Source organism: Hyposmocoma kahamanoa, unplaced genomic scaffold, assembly GCF_003589595.1.
Source record: "Hyposmocoma kahamanoa isolate Upper Pololo Valley unplaced genomic scaffold, ASM358959v1 86, whole genome shotgun sequence".
In the NCBI taxonomy this organism is placed as follows: Eukaryota; Metazoa; Arthropoda; class Insecta; order Lepidoptera; family Cosmopterigidae; genus Hyposmocoma; species Hyposmocoma kahamanoa.
In genome coordinates this window covers 15,219,078-15,244,034 of record NW_020654289.1, presented here as the reverse complement: position 1 = coordinate 15,244,034, position 24,957 = coordinate 15,219,078, and the positions used below count along the sequence as shown (strand labels likewise).

At 35.0% G+C, this 24,957-nt stretch overlaps 1 protein-coding gene across 2 annotated transcripts in view; it reads right to left on the bottom strand.

The window, feature by feature from the left end:
• The window catches only part of LOC113234790 (tumor necrosis factor, alpha-induced protein 8-like protein 2 A), a 69,623-nt gene that overhangs the window by 14,543 nt on the left and 30,123 nt on the right, over nucleotides 1-24,957 (bottom strand). Inside the window, exon 2 of one of the 2 annotated variants that reach the window (XM_026470277.1) lies at nucleotides 24,664-24,729. The exons of the other annotated variant lie outside the window; for it this stretch is intronic. Coding sequence (XP_026326062.1) covers nucleotides 24,664-24,673 — 10 coding nt within the window. The 5' untranslated portion in view covers nucleotides 24,674-24,729. The remainder of the gene's footprint in view (nucleotides 1-24,663; nucleotides 24,730-24,957) is intronic. 2 annotated transcript variants of the gene reach the window in all.

Below are 24,957 nucleotides of genomic sequence, written 5' to 3'. Positions count from 1 at the left end.
CATGATTATTTATTCATGTTTTGTTCTTCCTGACTTCTATCTCTCTGCGGTCAGTTCTCTTCTAAATATTATCACCTTAAATATCTATGAGATATCCTAAGTATTATTCTTTTATATATGGCTTAACACCCGCCCTAGACTAGCTCGAGCAACAACAACAACAGAAATCCCATTTCTTAAGGGCAATGGAGTCAATTCTTCTAGGCTGTTTACCTGCATGTACATTTAAGCACTTTTAGAAAACGTGGCTATTGTGCGCAGTACAATTGCCACCGGGTGCCATTAAGGGGTTCACGAAACCCGGGGCGGGGACGCAATTTCCTGTGCCCTGAAGGTCAACATTCTGTAATGTGCAGTCTATTTAAGTTCTACCTATTGGAAAGTAATTTGTTATTTAGGGTTTACGACGAAGAAAGATAATAGATTTATTAAACACTGCACGCAATATAGTTCCCTAATAGCAGTAGAGCTCCTTGTGAAAGAGTTCGTTCGTCAAGGGAAGTACTGCCGCCTTATCTATATCTGCCGCCAAGCAGTAATGTGAGCATTACTACGTACCGGTTTTGAAGGGTAAGGGTGCTGGTGATATTACAGGCACATGGGACTTGCCAAATTATGTCTCATGGTAACGGGCGCAATGCAGTGCCTCCGATATCTTTGCGATTTAAAGTTCCAAACGGTACTGCAACTGTTGTGGACAGGCGTGTCGCTTAACACGTATTCGTGCCGTCACTTGGCGACATAAAAAAAATTAAATTAAGTAGTATAGTCAAAACGTTATTATTTTTTTTTTTATTCATTTAAGGAAACAAACGGTCTTCAACAGACAGGTAATAAATCAAAAATTAATATACATACAGACCTAGAGTTCCATTAACAAAAACTAAAATAAGATAATGAGCAAAACAACATCACAAGTAAAAAAAAAAGAAAAAGAAGAATATTTTAAAAAATAGGAAAAATTAAAAACGTAAATAATTAATGCTACTTAATTATATATACAAGTACACTAAATTTTATACTAAATAATTATATCACTAGATTTTTGTTGTTAAAATAAAGCTTCTCTTACCCTTACCCTATAACCTTGTGAAGAAATGCCAAATATGTCTATATGACTTAAATTTTCATTATAAAAAATCCAAAGAGTGCCTAAAGAAACTATTTCTGTGGGAGTTTGTCCTATTGAGTTTACAACAGAAAGTAGATATCGAGTTCTTAGGTTTTCGCGATTGTTACACATAGGAAATGAAAATATTTTTCCGGATTTAAATCGCGTATATTTGTTTTTTCAAACAAAACGACGTTTCGGCCCCTTTACAGGTCCCATGGTCACGGTTGACTGAGGTGGTACAATCTTCAACCAGTTATGTCTAATATTGATGCAAACCATCCTATTTTTTCACTATAGTTACAATAGTTATTAATTAAATTCCCTATTTTTAATTTTACAAAGAAAACATTTCAATTTACGCTACATTAAGTTTTACAAATTATTTTATTGAATGAATTTTCATTAAGTTCAATTTATTATTAATTTATAATAGAAATTAGAATAAACAACACAATAAAAAAATAATTTGTACAAGAAAAACGAATCAATAAAGTTTCTCCTATTGTGTAAGATAGGAACTTTGAATTCCTTGCATGAAGTGTCATAATTAACGTACTCTGCACCAGTCCGATAACAAAGGCTCTTGATAAACTTTTTCTGTACTTTTCTAAAGCATCATCCACGACGCAACGACGCAACGAGGGTTCCAAACTACACTTCCAAATTCTAAGAAACTTCTCACAAATGATGAATACAATGTTTTAAAAGTAAGAGCGTTACGAAAATGCTGAGAGACACGTAAAATAAAACCCAACAGTTTAAAGGATTTTGAGATAACATTTTCGATATGAGAATTAAAATTTAATTTAGTGTCAAGGATAATACCAAGATCTCTAACCTGATTAACGCCTTTGATTATGGTTCCATTAAAACTATAATTAAATAGAAAGGGTTGCTTTTTTTTGTAAATGTAATGATATGACATTTGGAAAGATTGAGGTGTAGTTCGCTGTTAGCACAGTATGTCGAAAATCCCTCAAGATCTCTTTGCAAATCAAGAGAATCAATGTTTCCAGTAATAATTTTAAAGATTTTGGTATCGCCGGCATAGACTAAGTGATGAGAATTAACAAAAAATGCTATTGTAATCATTAATGTAAAATGTGAAAAGCAACGGACTAAGATTCCTATCTTAGTCCGTTGGTTCCTCCTTGCGGGACGCCCGATGGCATATCATGAAAATCTCAAATACAACCTATAAGCGATAACGCCTGATTACGTTTTTCTATGTAGGATTTTAGCCATCGTAGAAGATCTTCATGTATACCAAGCTTCAAGAGTTTACGTAGGAGTATATTATGATTTATTTTATCAAAGGCCTTAGAGAAGTCGGAATACACGGCATCGACTTGATAACCGGAGTCCATAGCATTACGAATAAAGTCCGTAAAAAATAGTAAATTTGTCTCAACACTACAGCCACGAAAAAAGCCATGTTGCTGTGGGGAGACATGACGCGAAAAAACAGTGGATAAATAGAGAGTTACATTTTTTTCTAAAATCTTACCAAATACACAAAGCTTTGATATAGGTCTGTAATTCCTAACATCATGTTTCGAGCCAGACTTATAAATTGGGGTAACTAAGGCTTGTTTCCATAAATTAGAAAACACCCTTCGGATAATGAATTATTGTAAATGATAGCCAAAGGAGCAGCCAATTCATCAGAACACTTAGAAATTAAAATGGGATGAATATTATCGATTCCGGCACCTTTGTTAGTGTCGGTACATTTAAAATGTTTAAGAAGAGTACAATGCAATATACTGAATGACGAAATGGAAACTGGGCTATCTACTGGAAGAGAAGCACCTAAATTAAAGGTTGAATCACTACCCCTTTCGAAGATTGTATTAAAATAATCATTGAAAAAATTCACAATAGTTTAACAATCGCAAGAACAGCCGATTTCATAGGTCATACTTTGGGGAATTTGATTTGTAGAGAATTTAGATTTGACAAAATTCCAAAATAATTTGGGAGACTTGTTAATTGTGATTTCAGAATTATGAATATAATTTTTATAGCACCTCGATTCCATAGCTTTTTCTTCTGCGCGCAGACAACTAAAGGTAAGGTGATCCAACTGGTTACCATATCTTTTCCACCTAGCATGAACTTTTCTTTTTTTATTACTAAACGCAATTAAACTGCGTGCGTACCACGGCGGCTTCCCTGTGTTATGAATGATTTTACGTTTAGGAACATATTTAAGTAACATAGTATTAAAAATCGAATAAAAATAAAATACCGATTGCTCTGTGTTCATATCCTTTAAAATATTCCAGTCGATATCACCCAGTTCTATCTTTAAGCCATCAAAATGAGTTGCATGGTCAATAAATTTCACAATAGATGGAGATTTCAAAAATCTAATTTTTTTTTCTAATTGTAAACTAATATATAATGCTTAGACATTTATGATGAGGATCGAGACGAGTAAGAGGCGTAGTAAAATCAGAAATTAAACAAGTTTTATTAGAAAAAACTTTATCTAAAACTCGGTTATTAAAATTGTAACAAGAGTTAAATTGCTTTAAATCCGTCAAGTTCATAAAGTGTTTCATAGTCGAAGCAAGTTTATCGGAATTTGTAATAATATCTAAATATTTTTGATCAGGTACAGGCTTCCACTCTCCTCCTCTACTCCTAAAATTAAAAAGTGTCATCCGAATAGAAATTATTAGGTCGGAAGCGCTATCAAGAAACAATTGCAAAGAATTAAAATTATCATAACTGTTTATTGGTAGGTCAATGTAATTGTGGGATAAATATATGCAAGCAACGTGCAATATTGTAACAGAAGATGGAGATGAGGGGGGCGGGTGCTGGTAGCGGGAGCGTGGCGCAAGTTCGATGGTCAGCCACAGGTAGTCCGAGTCAGTAAAAACGTTCCATTCGTCCCTCTTGCGAGCGAGCGACTCCTGACACACGTGCACCAACACACCGCCACCCGGCCCCGGCCCCTTATTTAGTATTTATTTATTATTATTATTAATCACTATTGTATACGTTTCTGTGCCCTGAATACCATTTTTACGTCGCGTAAAATTTCTTAAAATACTTTCTATTAATTTATCAAACAAGAACAAAAGATGTTTCGTTTACATGTTTTCGTACGTCTTTATTGGTGAATCATTAGCAAAAAGTACCGAATGTGGATTTTTCCAGTCTTAATCGAATGCAGAATTTAATATATTATGCAGAATTAACTGCCTCCGTGGTCGAACGGTTACCATGCTGAATTACTACACAAAAATCCCGGGTTCGATTCCCGGACCGGGAAAAATAATTGTATGGGTCTACATGTATTTCTCTCGTGAGTTTGGGTATAATTTGTGTGTGTCCATGGCACCCCCGATACAGGGCTTCCGTAGTGCGGTGCTATGAGTGTGTGCGTTAAAAAAATATATCAAGACTTGTTTGCGAAATAATTTAGATAAAATCATATAAACGTGGTCTGTGGATCCTAAGTCTATTGCAGCCTTCACGGTTGAATGCATTTGATACGGCATGCTCTGTCTACGGCGACAATACATTGCACGACTATTGTTATTCAAATAGAGTTGCATTATGCAGATCAGGGTCAATACACTGCATCACTCCACTATACACGGGATGTTTTATAGATACATAATAATTGATAATATTTATAAGAATAAATTACAATCAAGCATAATTAGCAATCTATTATATCGCACAAGAAACCAAATACTGTCGTAACACAAAATTGTGGAATTAGGAAAACACGATTTGAATTATGTAACATTTTGAAATATTATTTAATATACCTATAACTTTTTTTTATAAAAAAAAGCCGATCTCAAAAATTCGTGGAATTACATCTATTTGCGAAGTTTTATTGAAATCGGTTAAAGTGCGCGAAATCGGATTCACCCCTAGTTTGCCAGCTTTAGAGGTGGAATATTTTCTTCAAATTTAAATGGGACCAATACCGAGGTACCCCCTTTCCATAAAAAAAAATCATCGAAATCGGTTCACAAATGCCGAAGTAATCGCTTTACATACGTACAAAAAAATACAGTCGAATTGAAAATCTCCTGCTGTTTTTTGAAGTTGGTTGATAAATACTGTGAGATATTTTAAGAGGGAGCAGAGGAAAAATTCCTAATCTCCGATTTGATTTTAGAGGGGAATATCCACTTTGAAGTTAAAAATAAAATATTGTATAAGTAACTACACGATATATTCAAGCATAGACTTTAATCAGAAACATAAAACAATAAAGTTTCCTCGATATAAAAATCACGAAATGACCTCTAATTTTCACATTTTTTCGATATATTCTCCAAATGCTACAGGTTATTAGGACAAAAATTAGATAATAAATTATATTTATGCATGATCGACAATTGTCACTAAGGTTTTTTTTTTGAATCCCTTTAGTTTTAGAGTTATTCCGCTAAAACGAATTTGGTACTTTTAATGCGCAGAATTCAACATCTCCTGTCGCATGTTACGCGAACTTCAGGCATATATTTGTTTCACATTTCTTTTTTTCAAAACACAACTTTTTTGGCATGACAGCTCTTAAGAGATATATAAGAGTTCTTACATATTTCTTAAAATATAATTATCTATATTATACAAGTGAATTTACTTACGGAACGTACGTACGTACGGTGGACCAAAAGCCACTCTCAAAAGTCAAAGTACAGTTTACTACATTTTCCAGAGAAAGCCCTCAACTGACATCTTCAGTTTTTCACATTGACGTTTGCTAACAAATGTTTGAAAACTTAGTCTGCCGACGAAATGTTTCAGAGCCGACAAATTTTTAAGTTAAGCGAATGCAAAATCTTGCATCTTACTTAACTGGCTCTGACACCAGCCTATCGCAGTCCACTGCTGGAAATAGGCCTCTCCTAATGTGTACAATTTCGCCTGGTCCTCAGCTTGTCACATCCATCAGCTGCTACCAGCCTTTCGCAGATCGTCACTCCATCTGGTCAGAGGACGCCTGACACTTCGTTCGCCAGACGTGGTTTCCATTCCAGAACTCGCTTCTCCCATCGGTTATTGGCTCTTCGACAGATATGGCCAGCCCACTGCCACTTCAATTTGCTAATTCTACCAGCTATGTCGACGACTTGGTCCTCTGTCGAATAACCTCATTTCGAATCTCATCCATCAGATATACTCCGAGCATAACTCGTTCTATAGCTCGCTGACTTTTAACTGATGGACTAGCCGTATCCTGTCATAACGGATAGAAAACTTTTGTTTTTAAACTTGACTCTGACATAATATACAAAAAATAAAAAATAAATACAACATACACAAATAACAACAATAAAATGTCACCAACAATATGGTCGTCCATACATTTTCAAAAGCATTGGTTTTGTTTCTTAAAGAAACGTGTGCTAATATTTTGTGACCGAGAAATAAGGAAGTCGACAGACTCAATAGCTATAAAATGCCCATCGGCTTCCAATCTAATAATAATTGCACGTTGTCAACCTTAATCCGACGATCGATTGCCTCGATTTCCGCAAAATAAAGGCCCAATAAAATCGTGTCACAATTTTTGAGGGACCGACTGGGTCAACGACCTGTAGCCAATTAAGGACAATCTTGCATTAATTGGTGTAACTGAAGCCCTCGGATGGTGGAATGGTTAGACTTTTAACGTTTGGAATCTCCGCTTTGTTCAGTAAGTTAAACCGTCATATAATGAAGAATGTTGCCAATAAAAAACTACAGGGCTGAATTATTATTTAGCAGAAGGCATCGTAGGCGTTTTTTTAGGATTTGTAAAAATATTTAACTTTTTATTGAATATCATAATTATTTGCTACAATGATATTATATATACATTCATCTATTTTGTGTGAAAATACTTCACTAGTTTGTTATTATTATTGTTACAGAAATTAAATAAACACAAAGAAAAATTCCACGTTGAGGCGACAAACCCTGGTTCGAGCCCATCGGATCGTAGGAATTTTTCTTTGTGTATGTTCGCTCTGTTTTAATCAATAACAATACATTAAAATATTTGACATACATACATAATGCGGTTATTCTTTATACGTTAGTAAGTTTGTTTTTTGTTAATCTGAAACATTCTCTAAACAATACTAATAGGCAACGTTGTTGTATTGTCATCGCAAAACAAGTATTTCGAGATCAGTTTGCAATAAAGAATATCAATCTGTACGATAAATATTTCATCTTATTCTTACACTCAAATTACCATAAGGTAAGGTGTGATTAAATGCTTACCTATGTCTTATAAAAAATATAACTGAGAAGGTTGAGTAATGTCTTCACGGTTAATTGACAAGCGTTACGATACTGTTAATATATATTACAAACAATTATATATCTATTTAAAAAATATATTGAAGAAAATTCGAAGTATCGGAAATCCAATTCTCATTATTTGGACCACGTAATATAATTTTCTAAGACTCATTATGACAGTAAACTGGCAGATAAGATGTCTCTTTTCGCAGGCAATCTACAGAATTCTTCTTAAAATAGGAAATGAAACTATTTTTTTTCTTCGTTTCTTTCTTCGGATCGAAGTCGCGTATTTTTTCAAACAAAGCAACATTTCGAGCCCTTTACAGGTACCATAGTCACATTTACTATGTGTAAAAATAGCGAAAACCTAAGTCTTCATAAAGAAGAAAGGCAAAAAAGTCGTTAAAAACCAAGAATACAAGATCTGCAACAAGCACATAGAAAAATTCGTAAGGTCTGCTGGGTGTCTGCTCTCGTCGTTATGTGACAGTAATTGTTTCGGACTGATATCCGATGTAGAAACATCCGTCCGTAACAATTACTCACACATTAGATCAAATTAAGAGACAATATTTATAATACTCATACTTGGTATGACGCTTCATTCGCATCATGCGTTTTTTAATTTGGTCGAGTATTATTTATTTGACAGTATGTAATTGTTTCACATGGATATTGGACGGAGGACGGGAGTAGACCATAGTTATAAGGAGTAGACCCCACGTAGGGCTAGCACGACAGGGCGCGACTCGCGCGAGAGTGACATAAAGAGCGAGATCTTTATGCGAGAATATCAGTATCTCGCGCTTTATGTCGCTCTCGGACAATTTATTTGATTTTTAATGCGGGACTTAATCACGTATAAAACATATTTTAATTACCTCGACGTTTCGGACGTATTGCAACGTCTATGGTTTCGAAGGGACTGAAGAAGCGGGTATCAGCATCTTCTAGCCGTGCGAGTTTTTCTAACTACCCGCACTTGATCTTCATTATTTATTTCTGCACTAGGGTTCTCGTTTTCTTTAACTGCCTCCGTGGCCGAACGGTTACCATGCCGGACTGTCACGCAGAGGTCCCAAGTTCGATTCCCGGACCAGGAGAAATATTTGTATGGCCTATATTTATTTCTCTCGTTAGTTTGGGTATAATTTGTGATTGTCTATGTGTGTCCATGGCACCCGCGACACAGAGTTTCCCTAGTGCGGGGCTTTGTGTGTGTGTGCACTAGACCGACACACAACACTCACGACATCCGGCGACTTGTCGGGCAATACTTGATGTCGTTTACATTTGCTGATAACTGGATCACATGACGATGAAAGCTTAAAACCGTTGAAATTACGGTATTTTTTTTATTTCAATAGCTGCATGTACGATTCTACTATAGTGATGACGTTCTGTAGAAAGGATCTTGGGATTACGAAGCTCAATCCAGTGGTTTGGTTCTGATTCCAGAAAATGCTCGGCTATTGCAGACGTATTGAGTTGACGGATGCTCTCGCTCAACTCGCGTCCTACCGTGCCAGCCATACTGGGTTGTTCCGTAACTCAGTTGGGAAAGCGACAAGCACGGTATGGCTTAAGGCGCTGACTCGAATCCAAACCGAAGTAATTTTTCGTAGTATAGAAGTAGTTTTTCGTAGTTAATCTTTTATTAATAATTTTAACTCTTTTTAAGATTCCGTTTAAAATATTACCATCGAGAACTTTTTGTAATTTTATATAAATAAATAAATATAAATGTTGGACAATATCGCATACCTTGCTCTGAAAGTAAGTAATAAAGCCGTTGTGTTGTGTTGTGTACCACAAACATTGAAACAATATAGAAAAATTAGTTTTTCCGCTTTGACCGGGCCAGGGATCCAACCCGGGACCTGAGATGGCGACACAATGAAAACCGGCGAGTAACAATTTTCTTTTAACAGATTTCATGTTAAAGGATAATTCAATGTGGCCTACTTCAGTAATTGAGTTATCGGTTACGAAAGGTTACTCTGAAGCCAGCTGAAGTCATAATCAATGGTCTTAAGTTACCGTTACCATTTTCGTATTAAGTTGTTTAATTTACGTACAATAAACTGTTCAACAAAACAAATAAATTGTACTGGTGAACATAAATTTCTAGCACTCATGTTGGAACAAAAGCACGAGTCCGTAACAGACGTCGCGAAATGCAGTGAACTCTGCAGACTTGTCATTTTCAGTGAAATACTCGTAAGAAAATGTTATTGTTGGGTTATATTTTTCTTACAGTTTACTTATGAAATACATAATACTCATTGTGTGTAAGAAGATATGCAGGCATAATCCAAGGGAATATTGAACGCAAATGACAGAATCTCCTTTTTCATATTAAGAATCGAATGTGATTGGTGTGGCTTTGGTACTCAGTTTTTTTTTTATTTTTAGAAGAAAAGGACTTTCCTGAATAACTGTTTGTTTGAAAGTATATAATAGAATATTTTTGACGGTTCTTTGTTTGATTGAAGTGATTTTTTGGCACACACATAGTGCACTAGGGAAACCCTGTGTCGCGGGTGCCATACATACACAAAGTCAACCACAAATGACATCCAAAGTCACGAGAGAAATTAATGTCCGGGAATCGAACCCGGGACCCCTGAGTGGCAGATTGGCATGATAACATGGCAGTTAGTCTTTAGTTACGTTAGAGTGTGAAAGTGTTCCCGTAGTCCGGCAAAATATAATATAATATAGATAAGTGCAGGGAAGGAATACCGGGAGTGGGGTTTTGGTTGGTAAAAGTCCAATATAATCTCTCTGTTGCCCCCGCAGCAGAGACACCTCTGCTGCGAGGGATCCACGTGGATTTCCCCACGTATTAAAAAAAGGTAGAAATCGAAGCAGCAGTTTTAGAGTTAGCTTACTTTACAATTTGCGAATACCACATCAATCACATATATTCCTCGTTACGCTTTGCACTTGTTTTACCTCTCGAAAAACAGACTATTATAAGTATATTTATTTTATAAACAGTACTCAGCCCCATAATAATATTTTTTCACTTTATTTTGTTCAAAAGTATACCTTGTATAAATACTCTATCTAATGTTATAATCAACACAAACCGGTGGTTTCATTAGAATAATTTTACTTGGCCTATGGATGGTCTCGCTTGATAGCATATAATTGTCTTTTACTTAATTTGATAACAATATCCTAATACATATTTGTCCCATTCACGTGCAATATAAGGCAATAAACTCACATTTTATAAAGTATATCTTGTTTCAAACAAGAACTAAACATTGCGACTAATAACGACAACAGATAGCGAAGAGCTTTCTAACTACAGTCGAATAAAAATATCTAATAACAATAAAATCCAATTTCATAAATACAGGTGTAACAACCTGTATTTAAAGCTAAACAACTTTGCAAATAGTCGGATAAGGATTTGTATTCACACAATTTCTGACAAATGGTACGCGGTTTATATACTTCATATCTGTGTTTCTATTACCTTTATTTACGAACTTATCCACAAGATCGAAGATCGAAGCCCTAATAAGTTAGTATATACACACAATCGAGCACTAAATTTAGTATCGTTTTGAATGGTGCCTTCGCGTGCCACACGACATGACAGAATATCGACCGCGTAGACGCATGGCTATTGGCTACTGTTTGAAAATACATGGCGAGTGAAGGAAAATAGAGACCAGCTTTGCCTGACATCAAAGAAAGTTCAATTTTATTGTCGATGACAAAAATTATATGATAGGGGGAAATATCATTCTTTACTACTGCGTACACGACCCAATAATTTTACATCTAACAGTATTATCGTGAAATTTTTACACAATTTGGCTGTTTTCCTAATACCTATCATCAACTTTCTCTTTAGTTCGATCGCGCCAAAGATGACGTGCAGATATCGCGATACCGTTAACTAAGGTTAGTTTGGTGAATAAAAAGCGATAGTCAGCAACTGTGGTGTTATTAGTGGTAGTTAATGGTGGCACGATAATAATGTAGTGGGCGTTAATTGATCGCAGGACCTTGGGAAGGTCAAGTTTTGTGTTAAAACAGAAAAAATCGTAGAATTTAAAGAATACGTAACAATAAGTTACTACGAAGTATTAGGAAGTGACATCTTCTTTGTGTCCGTTAGTCCGTAAAGAAAAAGAACGACAGCCAACTTTAGGCAAATTCGGTGCTTAGTCATTAACAATATATAGTTTATATAAAAATTTATAACTTCTAAGAAACTTCCATTTTATATACGAATCCGCAAAACCATCTAAGAATATATAGTCCGTGTATTGGTTAAAATCATGTTTATGACCAATCATTACGATAATAAATATATGGTTCAAATTTGTAACATGCAAATTAAAAGCGAGACGCTGTAAAATGTTATTGATGACTTGACCAGATGCTCATCTGTTTATCGAAACCTAAAAATACGATTCGACAAAGTAAAAGACAATCAGGTACGTAATAAACACAAGCAAGAAATCCGAACTGTTCAGGCAATATTGATTCATAATCACGCCGGATTTTTTGCGCTCGATGTAAACATAATAATATATTGCTTGGGAATTCGATGGCTTTGATCATACATTAACCCCTTTCATTAACGTCAAAACTTAGTATGTACATACGTATATGAAATATATACACAATTCATGAAAAGCCTTTTCCTTCACAGGTCTCATGTTCCGAAAAGCTGGTTTGTTTGAAAAATCAAATATATAATTAGTAGCAGTAGTCCTTGTGAAAGAGTTTGTTCAGAGAAGTACTGCCTGTTTACCTTACCTGTTTCTGCCGCCAAGCAGTAATGTGAGCATTACTGCCTTTCGGTTTTGATGGGGATGAATTACGGGCGCATGGGACTTAGCAACTTATATCTCAGGGTGAAAGGCGCAGTGAAAGCCCCTCAGATCTTTCCGATTTAAAGCTCTGAGTGGCAATGGAACTGCTATAGACAGGTGTGTCGGTTACCACCAGTCGCGCTTGTTCGTCCCGTCACCTGATATTATTAAAAAAATATTTCCCAACGTATTTTAACAATTGCGAAAACCTAAGAACTCGATATTGACGTGTATTTTTCTCAAATACCATATTTTTTTACAAAAGCTCTTAAAACACACGTAACATACACTAAAACACACTTAACATAGCCTCGCACTAGGGAAACCCCGTGTCGCGGGTGCCATGGACACACACATAGACAACCACAAATTACACCCAAACTCACGAGATAAATAATTGTAGGCCATACAAATATTTCTCCCGGCCCGGGAATCGAACCTGGAACCTATACATGGCAGTCCGGCATGGTAACCATTCGGCCACCGAGGCTGTTAACCCACACTTATCTTATCATAGTTTTACCAATCATTAAAGCACATTCACGCATAATATTATTAAACTATCCTCATACTACTTAGTGGAACAACTGAAACAGGTTTGTATGGGAATCGTGTGCGGGTTCTGGAATGTCTTAGAATAAAAGTCGATTACAATATTAAGAATGTCGTATAAAGAAGTTTCGGTTTAATTAAAATAAATGTGGTGTAACAGGCAAAATAACGATAATTGAATAGGCGAAAAGTCGCAGGTCGTAGAAGCGTGAAACTAGCGCAGGATCGTGGTGGAGGGCACTAACCAAGGGAGCCCTATGCACAGTGGGTCAAGGTGGGCTATGGATGATGATGATTAAAATAAATAAGTACAATATGCATCAAAAACATATAAATTAGACTTAAACACATCGCACCTTTGGGATGAAAGTGGCCTAATTAAAAAATGAAGAAAATGAGTTTTTATGTAAAATGACTTTAAAAATTTTAAATTAACTTATTAAGGCGTGAATGGTACACTCTCTATATGTGTCTTATTACATTTCACAAATTCCAATTCCGCGTTGGTATGTAAAGAAAAGACTGTTGGTAAAAAAGTGACGTATTAGCAATTGAGCCGTTACCGTTCTGAAAATCAGCATTAATAATATTATGCCATAAAACTACGATACGGAAAGGATCTGGCACATATATATTATTATTGAAATATACTCAAATTCCGTTAAAAAAATCACTATAACAACATCTGCATCAATAACAAATGTAGTTGTATATAAGATTTATGTCTATCTAAAACTAGGACGAAGGGTACAAGTATCAGGTAGCAAAATGACTTCGTAAATAAAATTTATTCGGCACGTGGATCTATTATATTTCTCGGGGGCGGATAGAAGCCACAATAACTCCAAATTGGTCACTACGCGAGACTTTTACCTTAAAAGTTTCAGAATAAAATATAAAACTGTACACACTTTTCTCAATTCCATAAATAATCTTCGCGTTTAAATGAGAGTTTACTAACTGGCGAACAATTTCACGTGTCACACCCTGCGCCTTCCTCATCCGGCGCCCATAGTGGAAACCGAGGTCGTCGAAATTAAATTTTTACAAACGTGACCTACTTTATTACTTAGAGGACTTTCTTTCACAATTAAAACGATTTAATCTTGATATGGCCATAACATCTTGCTTAGCTGGTGAAATTGAAAGAGGCTTTTTTCGTGTTAGGTCAAATAACAACAAAAAAAATCAGTAAAAAACGTGACCTTATGGCGACTTGTTTTTGTGAATTATATATATTTAAATTGTTAAATATGAGAATAAACGGAAATAATTTTTGAGCATATAAAGTTGAATGTTTCATCATTATTTTCTAAGACTAACAAGGCCATTCATTGCCTGTACTTCAAGAGTAATAAATTAGATCATGTGAAAAGTCATAACTTCAAATCTTATTTTATGTATTCCCTAAAAGTTAAAGTGTGTTGGGTCACTTTCATTTTAAAGTAGCAACATATTACATGTATTTGTCATACACATAACAGGATATCAATATAATAAATATATACCTTAAAACTTGTCTGTCATCTACGCTTTTATAAGTTAATGTTGTATGTACGACATTGTTAGCACCGACACAAGACCTTCCTTGTAAGTTTCCTAACTGAAAAAGGATATGATAAATAAACAATTGACTTTTAAACAAATAAACTATTGAATTTTAAGTTGCAGTCATTGCAGTAGAGCTACTTGTGAAAGAGTTCGTTCAGGGATCATCTATTTCTGTTGCCGTTTGAGCTTGCATGTGGGCGTAGCGTTCCGTTTGAAAGGTCCGCAACTCTCTTTCTGCTGCATATCAATGATTTGTTAATTTCAGGAGCCTTTGGGTATGCTGATGACAGCACAGATGTGGACAGGTACTTGACCAATGCAAGGGTGGAGAAGAAATCCGGTCTTGTCGAGAGTCCGAGGTTAGTCGTTTGAATTGATTAGGGCGATGCCAATCTTGTGAAATTCAATGCTACCAAAACGTAGGTATGTCTATTCTCCACAAAACGGAGCCCATTTCACCTGACTCCGACTTTTCATTATGTATCCTTACCGACAGCCGACCGTTTCCAGCTACTTGGAGTGGACCTGTCGTCGAATCTGAACTTCGCCAGACACATTGAATCCATGGCCAAAAATGCAGCCAGGAAGCTTGGCATCCTTTCCAAGGTGAGGCGTTACTTCACACCGGGACAGTTGCTTCAGCTGTACCAAGCACAAGTCCGGTCATGTATGGAGTACTGCTGCCACTTATAGGATGGCTCTGCTAAATACCAACTGGCCACCTTATTTAATCGACAAGCATGCCAAGAGGCTTACAGGTAAGTCGAAATTAGTAGAGGCGAAGCTGCAGAGCCTTTAACAACCGCCGTAAAGTTGCCTGTTTATCGGTATTCTACAGGATATATCACGGAGAGTGTGCGACGGAATTGCATAATTTGATTCATTTTCCTTTCCATCATTGGGGGACTAGACGTGGGCTGGGATTCCACTCCTATGTTGTGGATATTCCCAGGATTCGCACGAAGCTTTTTGCTTCCACATTTATATGGCGAGCTGCTAGAGAGTGGACTTCCCTGCCTGCGGACTTGTTCCCCGAACGCTATAACTTGGACCTTTTCAAGGCGAGAGTGAACAGGCATTATTTAGGTGTGCATCGTCGACCTCATCATCACTTTCCATCAGATGAAATGGAGGTGAAATGCGCACTTATTTTTTATAAAAAAAAAGGTAAGGATGCTGGTGAAATTACAAACACAATGAGACTTGTCAACTTATGTCTCAAGGTGACGGGCGCAGTAGCAGTGTCACTGCAATGGTTATGACAGGCGTGTCGCTTAGCACCAGGCGTATAACTTGTTCGTCCCTTCACTTGGTTAACACCTTTTGAATAATTATTGCGGCTTGACGGCGCGTAGAAATACATATAATCAGATTTTCTCATAATCTATGTAGATTGTCTTACAATGTTCATTTTAGAAAAAAATATTATTTTGTTTACTAACATACAAAAAACATAAATTTCAACGTCACTGGTTACATTGATTTAGGCAAAACATCAAAGGACAATTAAAATTCCCTGTAAAATCTGGCCCAGTTAAAAGGCTGTTGACTAACGCTAATTCTTTTTTATTTCTGTAATTCTTTCTTAACTATGCCTAACCTTGTTCATATTGAGATTTAAAAAAAATACATTTTCATTAGTTCCATAGCTTAGGATTCCATAAGAAAAAATAAAATAATAGTTTAAAGTAAATAGAATAAGTAAACTGTATACCTCAACATCCACAGAGGCACTTCCAAGGCATGTGATCGATGCGGTCGCCATTGGAATCACACATCTGAAGAAACCGATTATCGATTTCGAAACTTACGCAAACAGACTTCAGTCTTGTTGGATGCTTTGAATACTCCGATATAAGATACATACTTTTTATGATACATCATAAATATACTAATATCTATCAATTATCAATATATAAACATATTTTAAAATCTTGGACGATTTCTGTATCTATCACACATTAAGTTATAAATGGCCTCCTTTTTCAATATTATAAAACAACCTCACTATATAGGACCGTGCCTCATTTTTCCTTATTACTAAGCAACACGCAATTTTATTTTTCTACGAATAATTGTATTTATATTCGTAAGTACGCATGTTTCAGCGTGCGGCCAAAAATCATCTAGACTGCATTCAAAGAAAAAACATTTTAAAACAAATCTCCATAAAAATTTGATATAAATTCTGCGAAAAGAAACTCGAAGAAATCTCTCTCATCCCACACAAAATTGTAAAAATAAAACAATAGTGAAGACTGACCGTGTACTAACAAGCTCACCTGGTAACGAGCGACTTGACATTTAACAAACAACATCAACCTTCGCATTACGTAATATTATGTGGGTACTCGCACACGTGACTAATAGTGAGACCCTTCTTAGAATTTATTGACGAACGAAATCGGCACAAGTCTTGACGTTTATTGAATTTGTTACACTGATAATCTCAGTACAGAGTACTAAAAAAACTGACCTCATAAGTTCGTGAAATTACATATATTTGCCAAGTTTCATTGTAATCGGTTACCGGAAAGTGCGCCTAGTTTGCCACCCTTAGAGGTGGAATATTTTCTTCAAATTTCAATGGAACCAATACTGAGGTAGAGAATAAAAAAGTAAAGAGAATGGACACTCACCGCCCCTCCCTAGCTTTAGATACCGCACCACGCTCCGCACATTGACGGTCACATTGACTGAACGACAACAAGGCTGTCGGCGAGCCGTTTTCACGCTAAAACGGCTTTGATATTTGAATACAGTTCTCATTTATTCATTACGGAACTTATACGTTAATATATAACATCATTGTACATTCGGCTGTTAATCATCATCTAAACAGGATAAAGAGAGGAGTTTCTTTCATTTTCTGAAAGAAAAACGAAATAGGAAAACATAACTTGTGTCCGAGAGTCATTCAGTTATTGTTTTCTTCATTTATTTAGTGCAGAGTAATATATAATACAGATTTATTATATCAATATAATGAGACGCCATAACTTCGTGATCTAATAGATAGTGGTTCTTGAATTTTCAATTTCAATTGCTGATAAACATTACGTAGTGAATATACCAAATTGTTAACTAGGTAATGATAAACTTGGACACGCAATTTCAAGTACCTTGGTTATCGTATTTAAAAGTACCTGTCGAAAATATAACATTTTAAGTGCTTTTAATATATTTTTTAAATACATTTTCAATATTATTCTAGTTAGTCAGTTAATGAAAAATATAATATTACCTAATGAATATGTGTAATTATTAGTATTCTATTAATAGAATTTTAGATAACAGATTCGCGTTAGAATTTTCGCTATGTTGCCGCTCCGATCACGTGATGTAATAGTACGAGAAGTGATGGATAACATTGTCACTTCACGCACACATTTTTGCGCGTGTGCAGATAGCGCCTTGCTGTGTGTAGTAGTAGTAGGTAAATAATTTTCGAACGTTGTATGGAGTCTCCGGGGTGTGGCTGAGGTACATATAAAAATGCAAATATTCAAAATCATTCTATAAAGCCGTACAAATCTATAAAATCGCTGGCACAACAAAAGAAGAAACTGGGATTAAGTCTTTTAATTTAAAGGGAATAAGTCTTTAAAAAATAAATTATTACCAAAGTGCTAGTTTAAAAAAAAATATTAAGAAAAATTAAATGTGTAAACATTTTAATTAATTTAAATTACTTTAGTTAGCATTTTAATTGTTTCTTTTGCATTACATTGAGTCATAAAAATGACAAAACCCTTGTGCAGATTCATCTACGAACATCTAACCTAACTTTAAGCCCTATCAATTAAATATACATGTATGCAAAAACAATAAACAATCTTCATTATAATAATGTAAGTGTATATCGAGTAGGGTGCCAGTAAACTAATAGCTCTCTGTACAAATTACAAAAGCTCATTGCGTGAACTTATTTACATAGTAAAATGTTATGATATGACGTAAACTTTATACATCTACCAAGCTCAAGTCTTTGTGTAATATATTCGTATCACGCGTGTGAAAATGAGCGAGATAGGCGCCAGCAAGGGTGATATTTGTATAGGACTCCAAATTCTCATAAGTACCTAACCCAGGAAAACCATCTCTGGAAAATACGTGCTGACATAAACGTTTTCTTCCGTAAAAATATTAAAAGACATTCTACCTAATTTTGTTTTATTTTACATTATTGAGGTTGCGCTATAATGGTCAAGGTGGCTTATAATAATCTGGCAAAGAACTTGTATATATTTTATATGATACTAAGCGACGGGACAAATAAGTTGTGCGCCTGATGGCAAGCGACACGCCTGTCCATAGCAGTTGTAGTGCCACTCAGAGCTTTAAATCTCAAAGAAATGACGGGCACGGCCACTGCACCCGTCACCCTGAAACATAACTCGAAAGCCCCATGTGCCTGTAATTTCGCCAGCATCCATCTTATCCTTCAAAATCGGAAAGCAATAATGCTCAAGGTGGCACCACTTTCCTGGACGAACTCTTTCACAAGCTCTACTGCTACTAAAATTATTACTATATAACATAGCAAAGTTAGCCTGATATCTAGTTATATTTAACATTGAAATTTACTCCAATGAACACATGTGTGCACGAACATGTGATAGTATCAAAAAACATGTTACACCTAGTTTAGTCTGCTGGATGTACATTCCGCATGATTGATAGCTAATGTTTGATCGGACATAGTGAAACTATAACTATTTTGTTATATGTCAAGTTTTATACAATCTGTTTTTCACTAATAAATGAATTGTGATATTTTTCTCTCAGTTGACGTCAAGTCAATTGCGTTTATAGGGCAGATTACACATTGCGGTAAGCAATTCACAAATAAATCTGTACATAGACGCAATATGTGTAAAAAAGTTACCGGGGCTATTTTATTCAGAAACAAAGTATCTTTACATTAAGAGTTCTATGGAAAACAAAATTTTATTTATTAAATTTAATAAAACGAAACACAAAGGCACACCTGAATGTCCTAATTAACAAAAAAGTTGGCATTAACAAAACATTCGCAAAGTAGAGTCATTTAGAGGTAAAAAAAATGTAAAATGGTATTACTTGTCCTAGTGACCTGCTTGGGTCTCGTTATTAAACTCATAATAATTTAAATTAACTTCACGGCGCAACGTGAACTTAATTAACGGGAAAACTACGTGTACTGGGTTAGCTAAGATCGCTACACCTTTGAGGAAGCATGTAATAAATAATGTTTTAAGTACACCTTACATGTATTTTGCGCTATTTGTATGAACGGGATAAGTAGGAACATTTTTCCTTTGGAAGTTCATGTATTAATCCTGTACGCCAAGTGTAATGTGACTTTTAGAAGGTTCATATTATATAGTCCGCTATTATGTTTACATAAAGAGGGAAATCCGAGAGTTTGCTCAGTATTTTTCATTTTTATAGTCTCTTTACAGAAAGTAATTCGAAACTTTTGGGAAACTGCGGCTAAACTGTGAGCTTGTATAAATTATACTATAAAAATATAAGACGGAGAAACAAACAACAATAAATGACAGTAACTGGAATTCTGAATTAAGTTTATTTTTTTACATTGAAGTGTTGAACAGTTAAGAAAGTCTTTTCTTCACTCGAGAATTAATATTAATATTTTATAGACCGGATTTGTTTACATTTTACTTCCGCTCTGAAAATACGTTGGAATCAAAATAAAAGAAAAATAAACGATCATGAGCGTAGGAAAATGTTCCGAGAATATCTGTTATGAAAGCAATAACTAAAGAAAAGATCCCAATGGAATTGCTTTAGTTTTCAAGAGCAGCAATTCTTCGATAAGTCAGTTGTACCGCAGCGGGGAAAGTAAACTAAATAAACGATGCGCCCTTGCAGCAAGAGACTGCGTATAATGAGATGGATGACCACGATTTGTGCCCCGGACTATAATTTATTGCCAACGAAAAGAAGTAAAAACATTATGTATCTGAATACATTACAAGATCCCTTGAATGGGCAACAAAAATTGTAAAGTGGTCTTTTTTCTCTACAGCAAGTCAAGTAGGCATCAATAACAACAAGAAGCGTAACAAACCCCTTTACGTTATGTAGTAGCATCATCGTCTCATGTGCCTGTAATTTCAAAATTACCCTTCAAAACCGGAACACAATAATGCTGACATTACTCCTTAGCGGCAGAAATAGATAAGGTGGTTGCTTCGCTGGACGAACTCTTTCACAAGGAGCTCTACTGCATCACATCTCATCACATCGTCAGTTGCAGGTAAAGGTACCAGGCTGAGTGAAGAAATACATTTGTCACAGATGGCGCTATGGCAAAAAAGTCGTTAAAAACTAAAACCGAAGATCTGCAATAAGTGCAGTAATAGGTCCACTGGTTCGTTCCGTGGCTTTGTTTACTTGGCATAGCGGCTAGCACGGTTTGCGAAAACACCTTGGTTCGAATCCGCCGGATCGAATTTTTGGTTAAAGAAAGTTTAAAGTTAATCTAAGATCTTTGTATTAATAAATTATAAGATTCCTGTAATTAATGAAAAATGTGGTTAGTTTGGAAAAAACAAATATACGCGTTTAGATTGGAAAAAATTCTTTCAGATAAATTGACGTTATTGGTTTTAATAACTCTAATGGTATATTTTATCATATGGATTATAAGGAGTCTAGACGACTCCAAGTCTCTCTGTCACGAGAAACTTGTGAAAACACTTAAGTTTACACACGAGATAATATTTCGTTCAAGAATCCTTGACGGCGAAGGTTGTAATAAGTGGGTTATGAAGCCTTCATACATCACAGGCCTGTTTTGATGTATTATGAATATTGGAACAAGGACAAGGTAATGCAATTGCAGTAGGGCCATGACACAATTTCGCGTGTCACATGCTACACTAAATCAGTGCTGGAAGGGTCAAACGCCTAACGTGCATTTGGAAAATATTACAGAAGAGCGATTTAAAGTAATTTAATTTTATAAAATAATCTAACTTTCGTGTCATTACTTTTAAGATGAGAAAACCTAAAGTAAAGGCCACTTTATTGAAACTTTTTAAAAGTCTGAAAATTAAAATTTTACTTAAGTATCGTTATAATACGTAGTTTAAAATAGTAAAACTTTAAAACTTTTAACTTTTAAACTTCATATTTGACTTAAATTTTTTATTGAATTGATATTCAATTATTTTATGTGAAATTACTCCATTATACTGTTTATTATACTACTAAACTGTTTGTTATAATTATTAATACAAAGATCGAACACTCAGAAAAAATTCCTTCCAACCGGTTGGATTCGAAACGACGTCCTCTAGCATACCGTGGCAGACGCTATACCAACTAAGCAACGGAACGAACCTAGCTTGCTAGAAGACGTCGGTTCGAATCCGGCCGGATCGAAGGAATTTATATTTGATGTTAAATACTTTGGTGTTACTACTATTTTACATAATTTATCATCAACTCTCAGATGTATTTCATAGGTAAGCAAATTACACTTGGAAACGTCACATTGATTAATAATAATTTATTTATTATCGGACAACTTAAATACGTAAATCCATATTTAAATTATTTATAATAATAGTCATTTATTTCCAATCACAATTGTATTGATTTTATAATAGTCCGTACAAAATCTGAATCGATTTCAATAAAACTTGGCAAATGATGTAATTCCACGAGCTTTTGAGGTCGGTTTTTTTAGGAGACAATGTCGTTATTTAACGTTATCTTCTATAATAATAATCGCACACACACACATAGCACCGCGCTAGGAAATCCTGTATCGCGGGTGCCATGAACTCACACATCGACAACCACAAATTACACCACACACTCACGAGCGAAAAAAATGTAGGTCATACAAATATCTCTCCCGGCCCGGGAATCGAACCCGGGACCCCTGCGTGGCAGTTTAGCATGGTAACCGTTCGGCCACGGAAGCAGTTAATCTATAAATCATACATACGGTTTTTCAAACTATGAATCGACGAAAAAGCTGTGAAGAGAGTCTAGAGCACTAGAGTAGGATTAAATAAGTGTCCAGCTCGAAAGCTGTATTTCTGCTATTTATTTAAATTGAAACGAGAACTGAAGTAATGTTCCAGGGAAATAAAGATATCTTATTAACTTAAGGACATTTAAGATTTAATTCAACTTTTTGCCGCTTACAATATAAAAGGTTTGGACACTTTGGAGTGTCAAGGGGTGTTATTTTGACTGTATAAAAATCGCAATAGTTGTCACAATTTTGATAAAATAAAAAAGAGCAAAAAAAACTCGTTAAACGAAATTGTTATATCTCGTTAATATGGGCTCCGGATTCCCAGGCATAAATGAAGGGAGACATTAGGGAAAGGTCGGGTGTAATAAATTTATGAGCTCTTTTCACAAAAAAGATATTTGATTAAATACAAGAGCTCCAACTTAGCTATTGAACCACGAAAAAACTAATTACTTAATATCAAAATAAAATCCACTCCGTAGTTGATTAGATATCTTTATTTCCTTTGAACGTTCCCTCAACAATCTCACCGATATCAAAATTATTAACAATAGTAATTTTATTTATATAATTAATTATTAATTAATATTCATATATCCAAAGCTTTCAAAAGCTACAGCAAGATTAAGTAAACGATCAGTTGCCGTCGGCAGGCAGTGTCCCATTACAATCATGTAACGTCGAAACTATCCTATTATAATAACGGACACGCAATCATAAAGACGAGGGTAGAGGTGTGAACATCTTTTCCCATATAGTAACGTCTGCATGTTGCTAAGGCGGAATAATTTTCCTCATTGAATTAGAAGTACAGATGTATTACAACATGAAAAAAATGGACGGAATAGTTTTCCTCGTAGAATAAGAAGCACCGATGTGTTACAACATGAAAGAAACCGCATTTACGCACTTTACACAAATAAATGATGTATATTTTCGTGATCCAATGTAAATTGTACAGCAAATCCACGTAAGTGATTGAAAAACAAAACAGGAAAGTGTCATCAGTTTAGTCTACCATTAATTATTATGTATAAAAGGTCTAGATGACTCATTAAAGGAAAAGGAGGTGGAGATCGTTATCAAAATGGCATTGTGGCGATAAAGTCACAACATATGAACTGTATTTCATAATATCACAGTTCGTTTCTGTTATCTACCTTTCCTGCAATACTGCACTTAAGTATTGTTCACATTTATCTGTGAAGAATGTTTCAGGGAGTAATGTCGACCGAGGGTGCCCTACATTTTCTGAATATCCGCGATCTTTCAGCAAGGCCAATGAACTGAGAGAATAATAACAACTTACGGTATCGACATTTTTATCGTTTGATGTGCCAAAGTCATTGTTATTGAGTGTCTCTAAGAAAATTGGAAACGTGTCTTGAGCAACAAAGGTAGTAAGTATGTACAGTGACGCACCCATATAGATTCTAGATTGATTTTAAGGATGGAAAGGTATCTATAATTTGTCAGAAGTAACAAACTGGCGGTTCTTGACAGTCTTTACAAACGTACAATACACAAGTTATTTTATAATGAAATCCCTGATCACATTCCAAACATATCATTTACAAAGTTATGTAACAATATGTAAATTATGTAACAATAACTCCATATAAAAGTTATTATTATATTTATATTAATAAGTATATGTAATCCGTTTATCTCTTTCAGTTCAGGTTCATTCTACCTATATTTTCTCATAATTATTGTAAATGACAAATGTAAACAAATCTATTAACATAGCGTCGCTCTTTAAGTTGCTTACCTGTTTTTCCTCGTGGGTATCTACTTTACGGACGAGAAATGTGGTTTTCTTGCTTTGATGAAATTTCGAGTTTTTGAACTTTGGCCTATGTATTACTTATTATTATATTACATTGAAAAAGAGCTTTCCCGAGCGTTAACTTGTTTTCCTTTTGACTTTAACTTCAGACCATTGCCCCAAAGCTTTCTTTAACATTTAAACTGAATGTTGTGATCAAAAATTATATACGGGTATGCTTACTTATAAAGTTTAAGTCTATGTTCATGGAGTTGTTTTACTAAACGCTTTACTGCAATAAACAGGTTCCTAGCAAAATATATACATTATACATATACGCATATTGTAAATGAGTTGTAAATTGTGGACTCTACGCCCTTCAGGGACATTCAGGAAGTGTCCATCAAACTGTGACGTTGTTACACGTATTTTATGTTTCAACTAAAAGTACGTGTAAGTATAGTAACATAAAGTGAATAAATAATATAATAATTAAAGCAGAAATAAGAATACCTAAAAAATAAAGAAGCATGAAAAGAAAATAAAAGAAAAAACTTACACGACACCATTGTAGAAAACTTAAAGAAAAGCCTGTTCCCAAAATACTTCTTTACAACAGTCGTTCCTGGAAAGAAAGAAAATAAAAAATAAAAACAAAAGAAATGGAAAATAAAAAAGAAATTGAAAGAATATGAAAACTGAAAATTTCAAACACTGAGTGATGCAATGTTTTGCACCTAAAAATACCTGTTTGTGTTATAAACAAATCTGAAAATATGTACGTAGTGTTGTGCTTCGACCTGCATATTTTATTTGCTATATAATTGTTAAAATATAACTAACTATTCCGCGT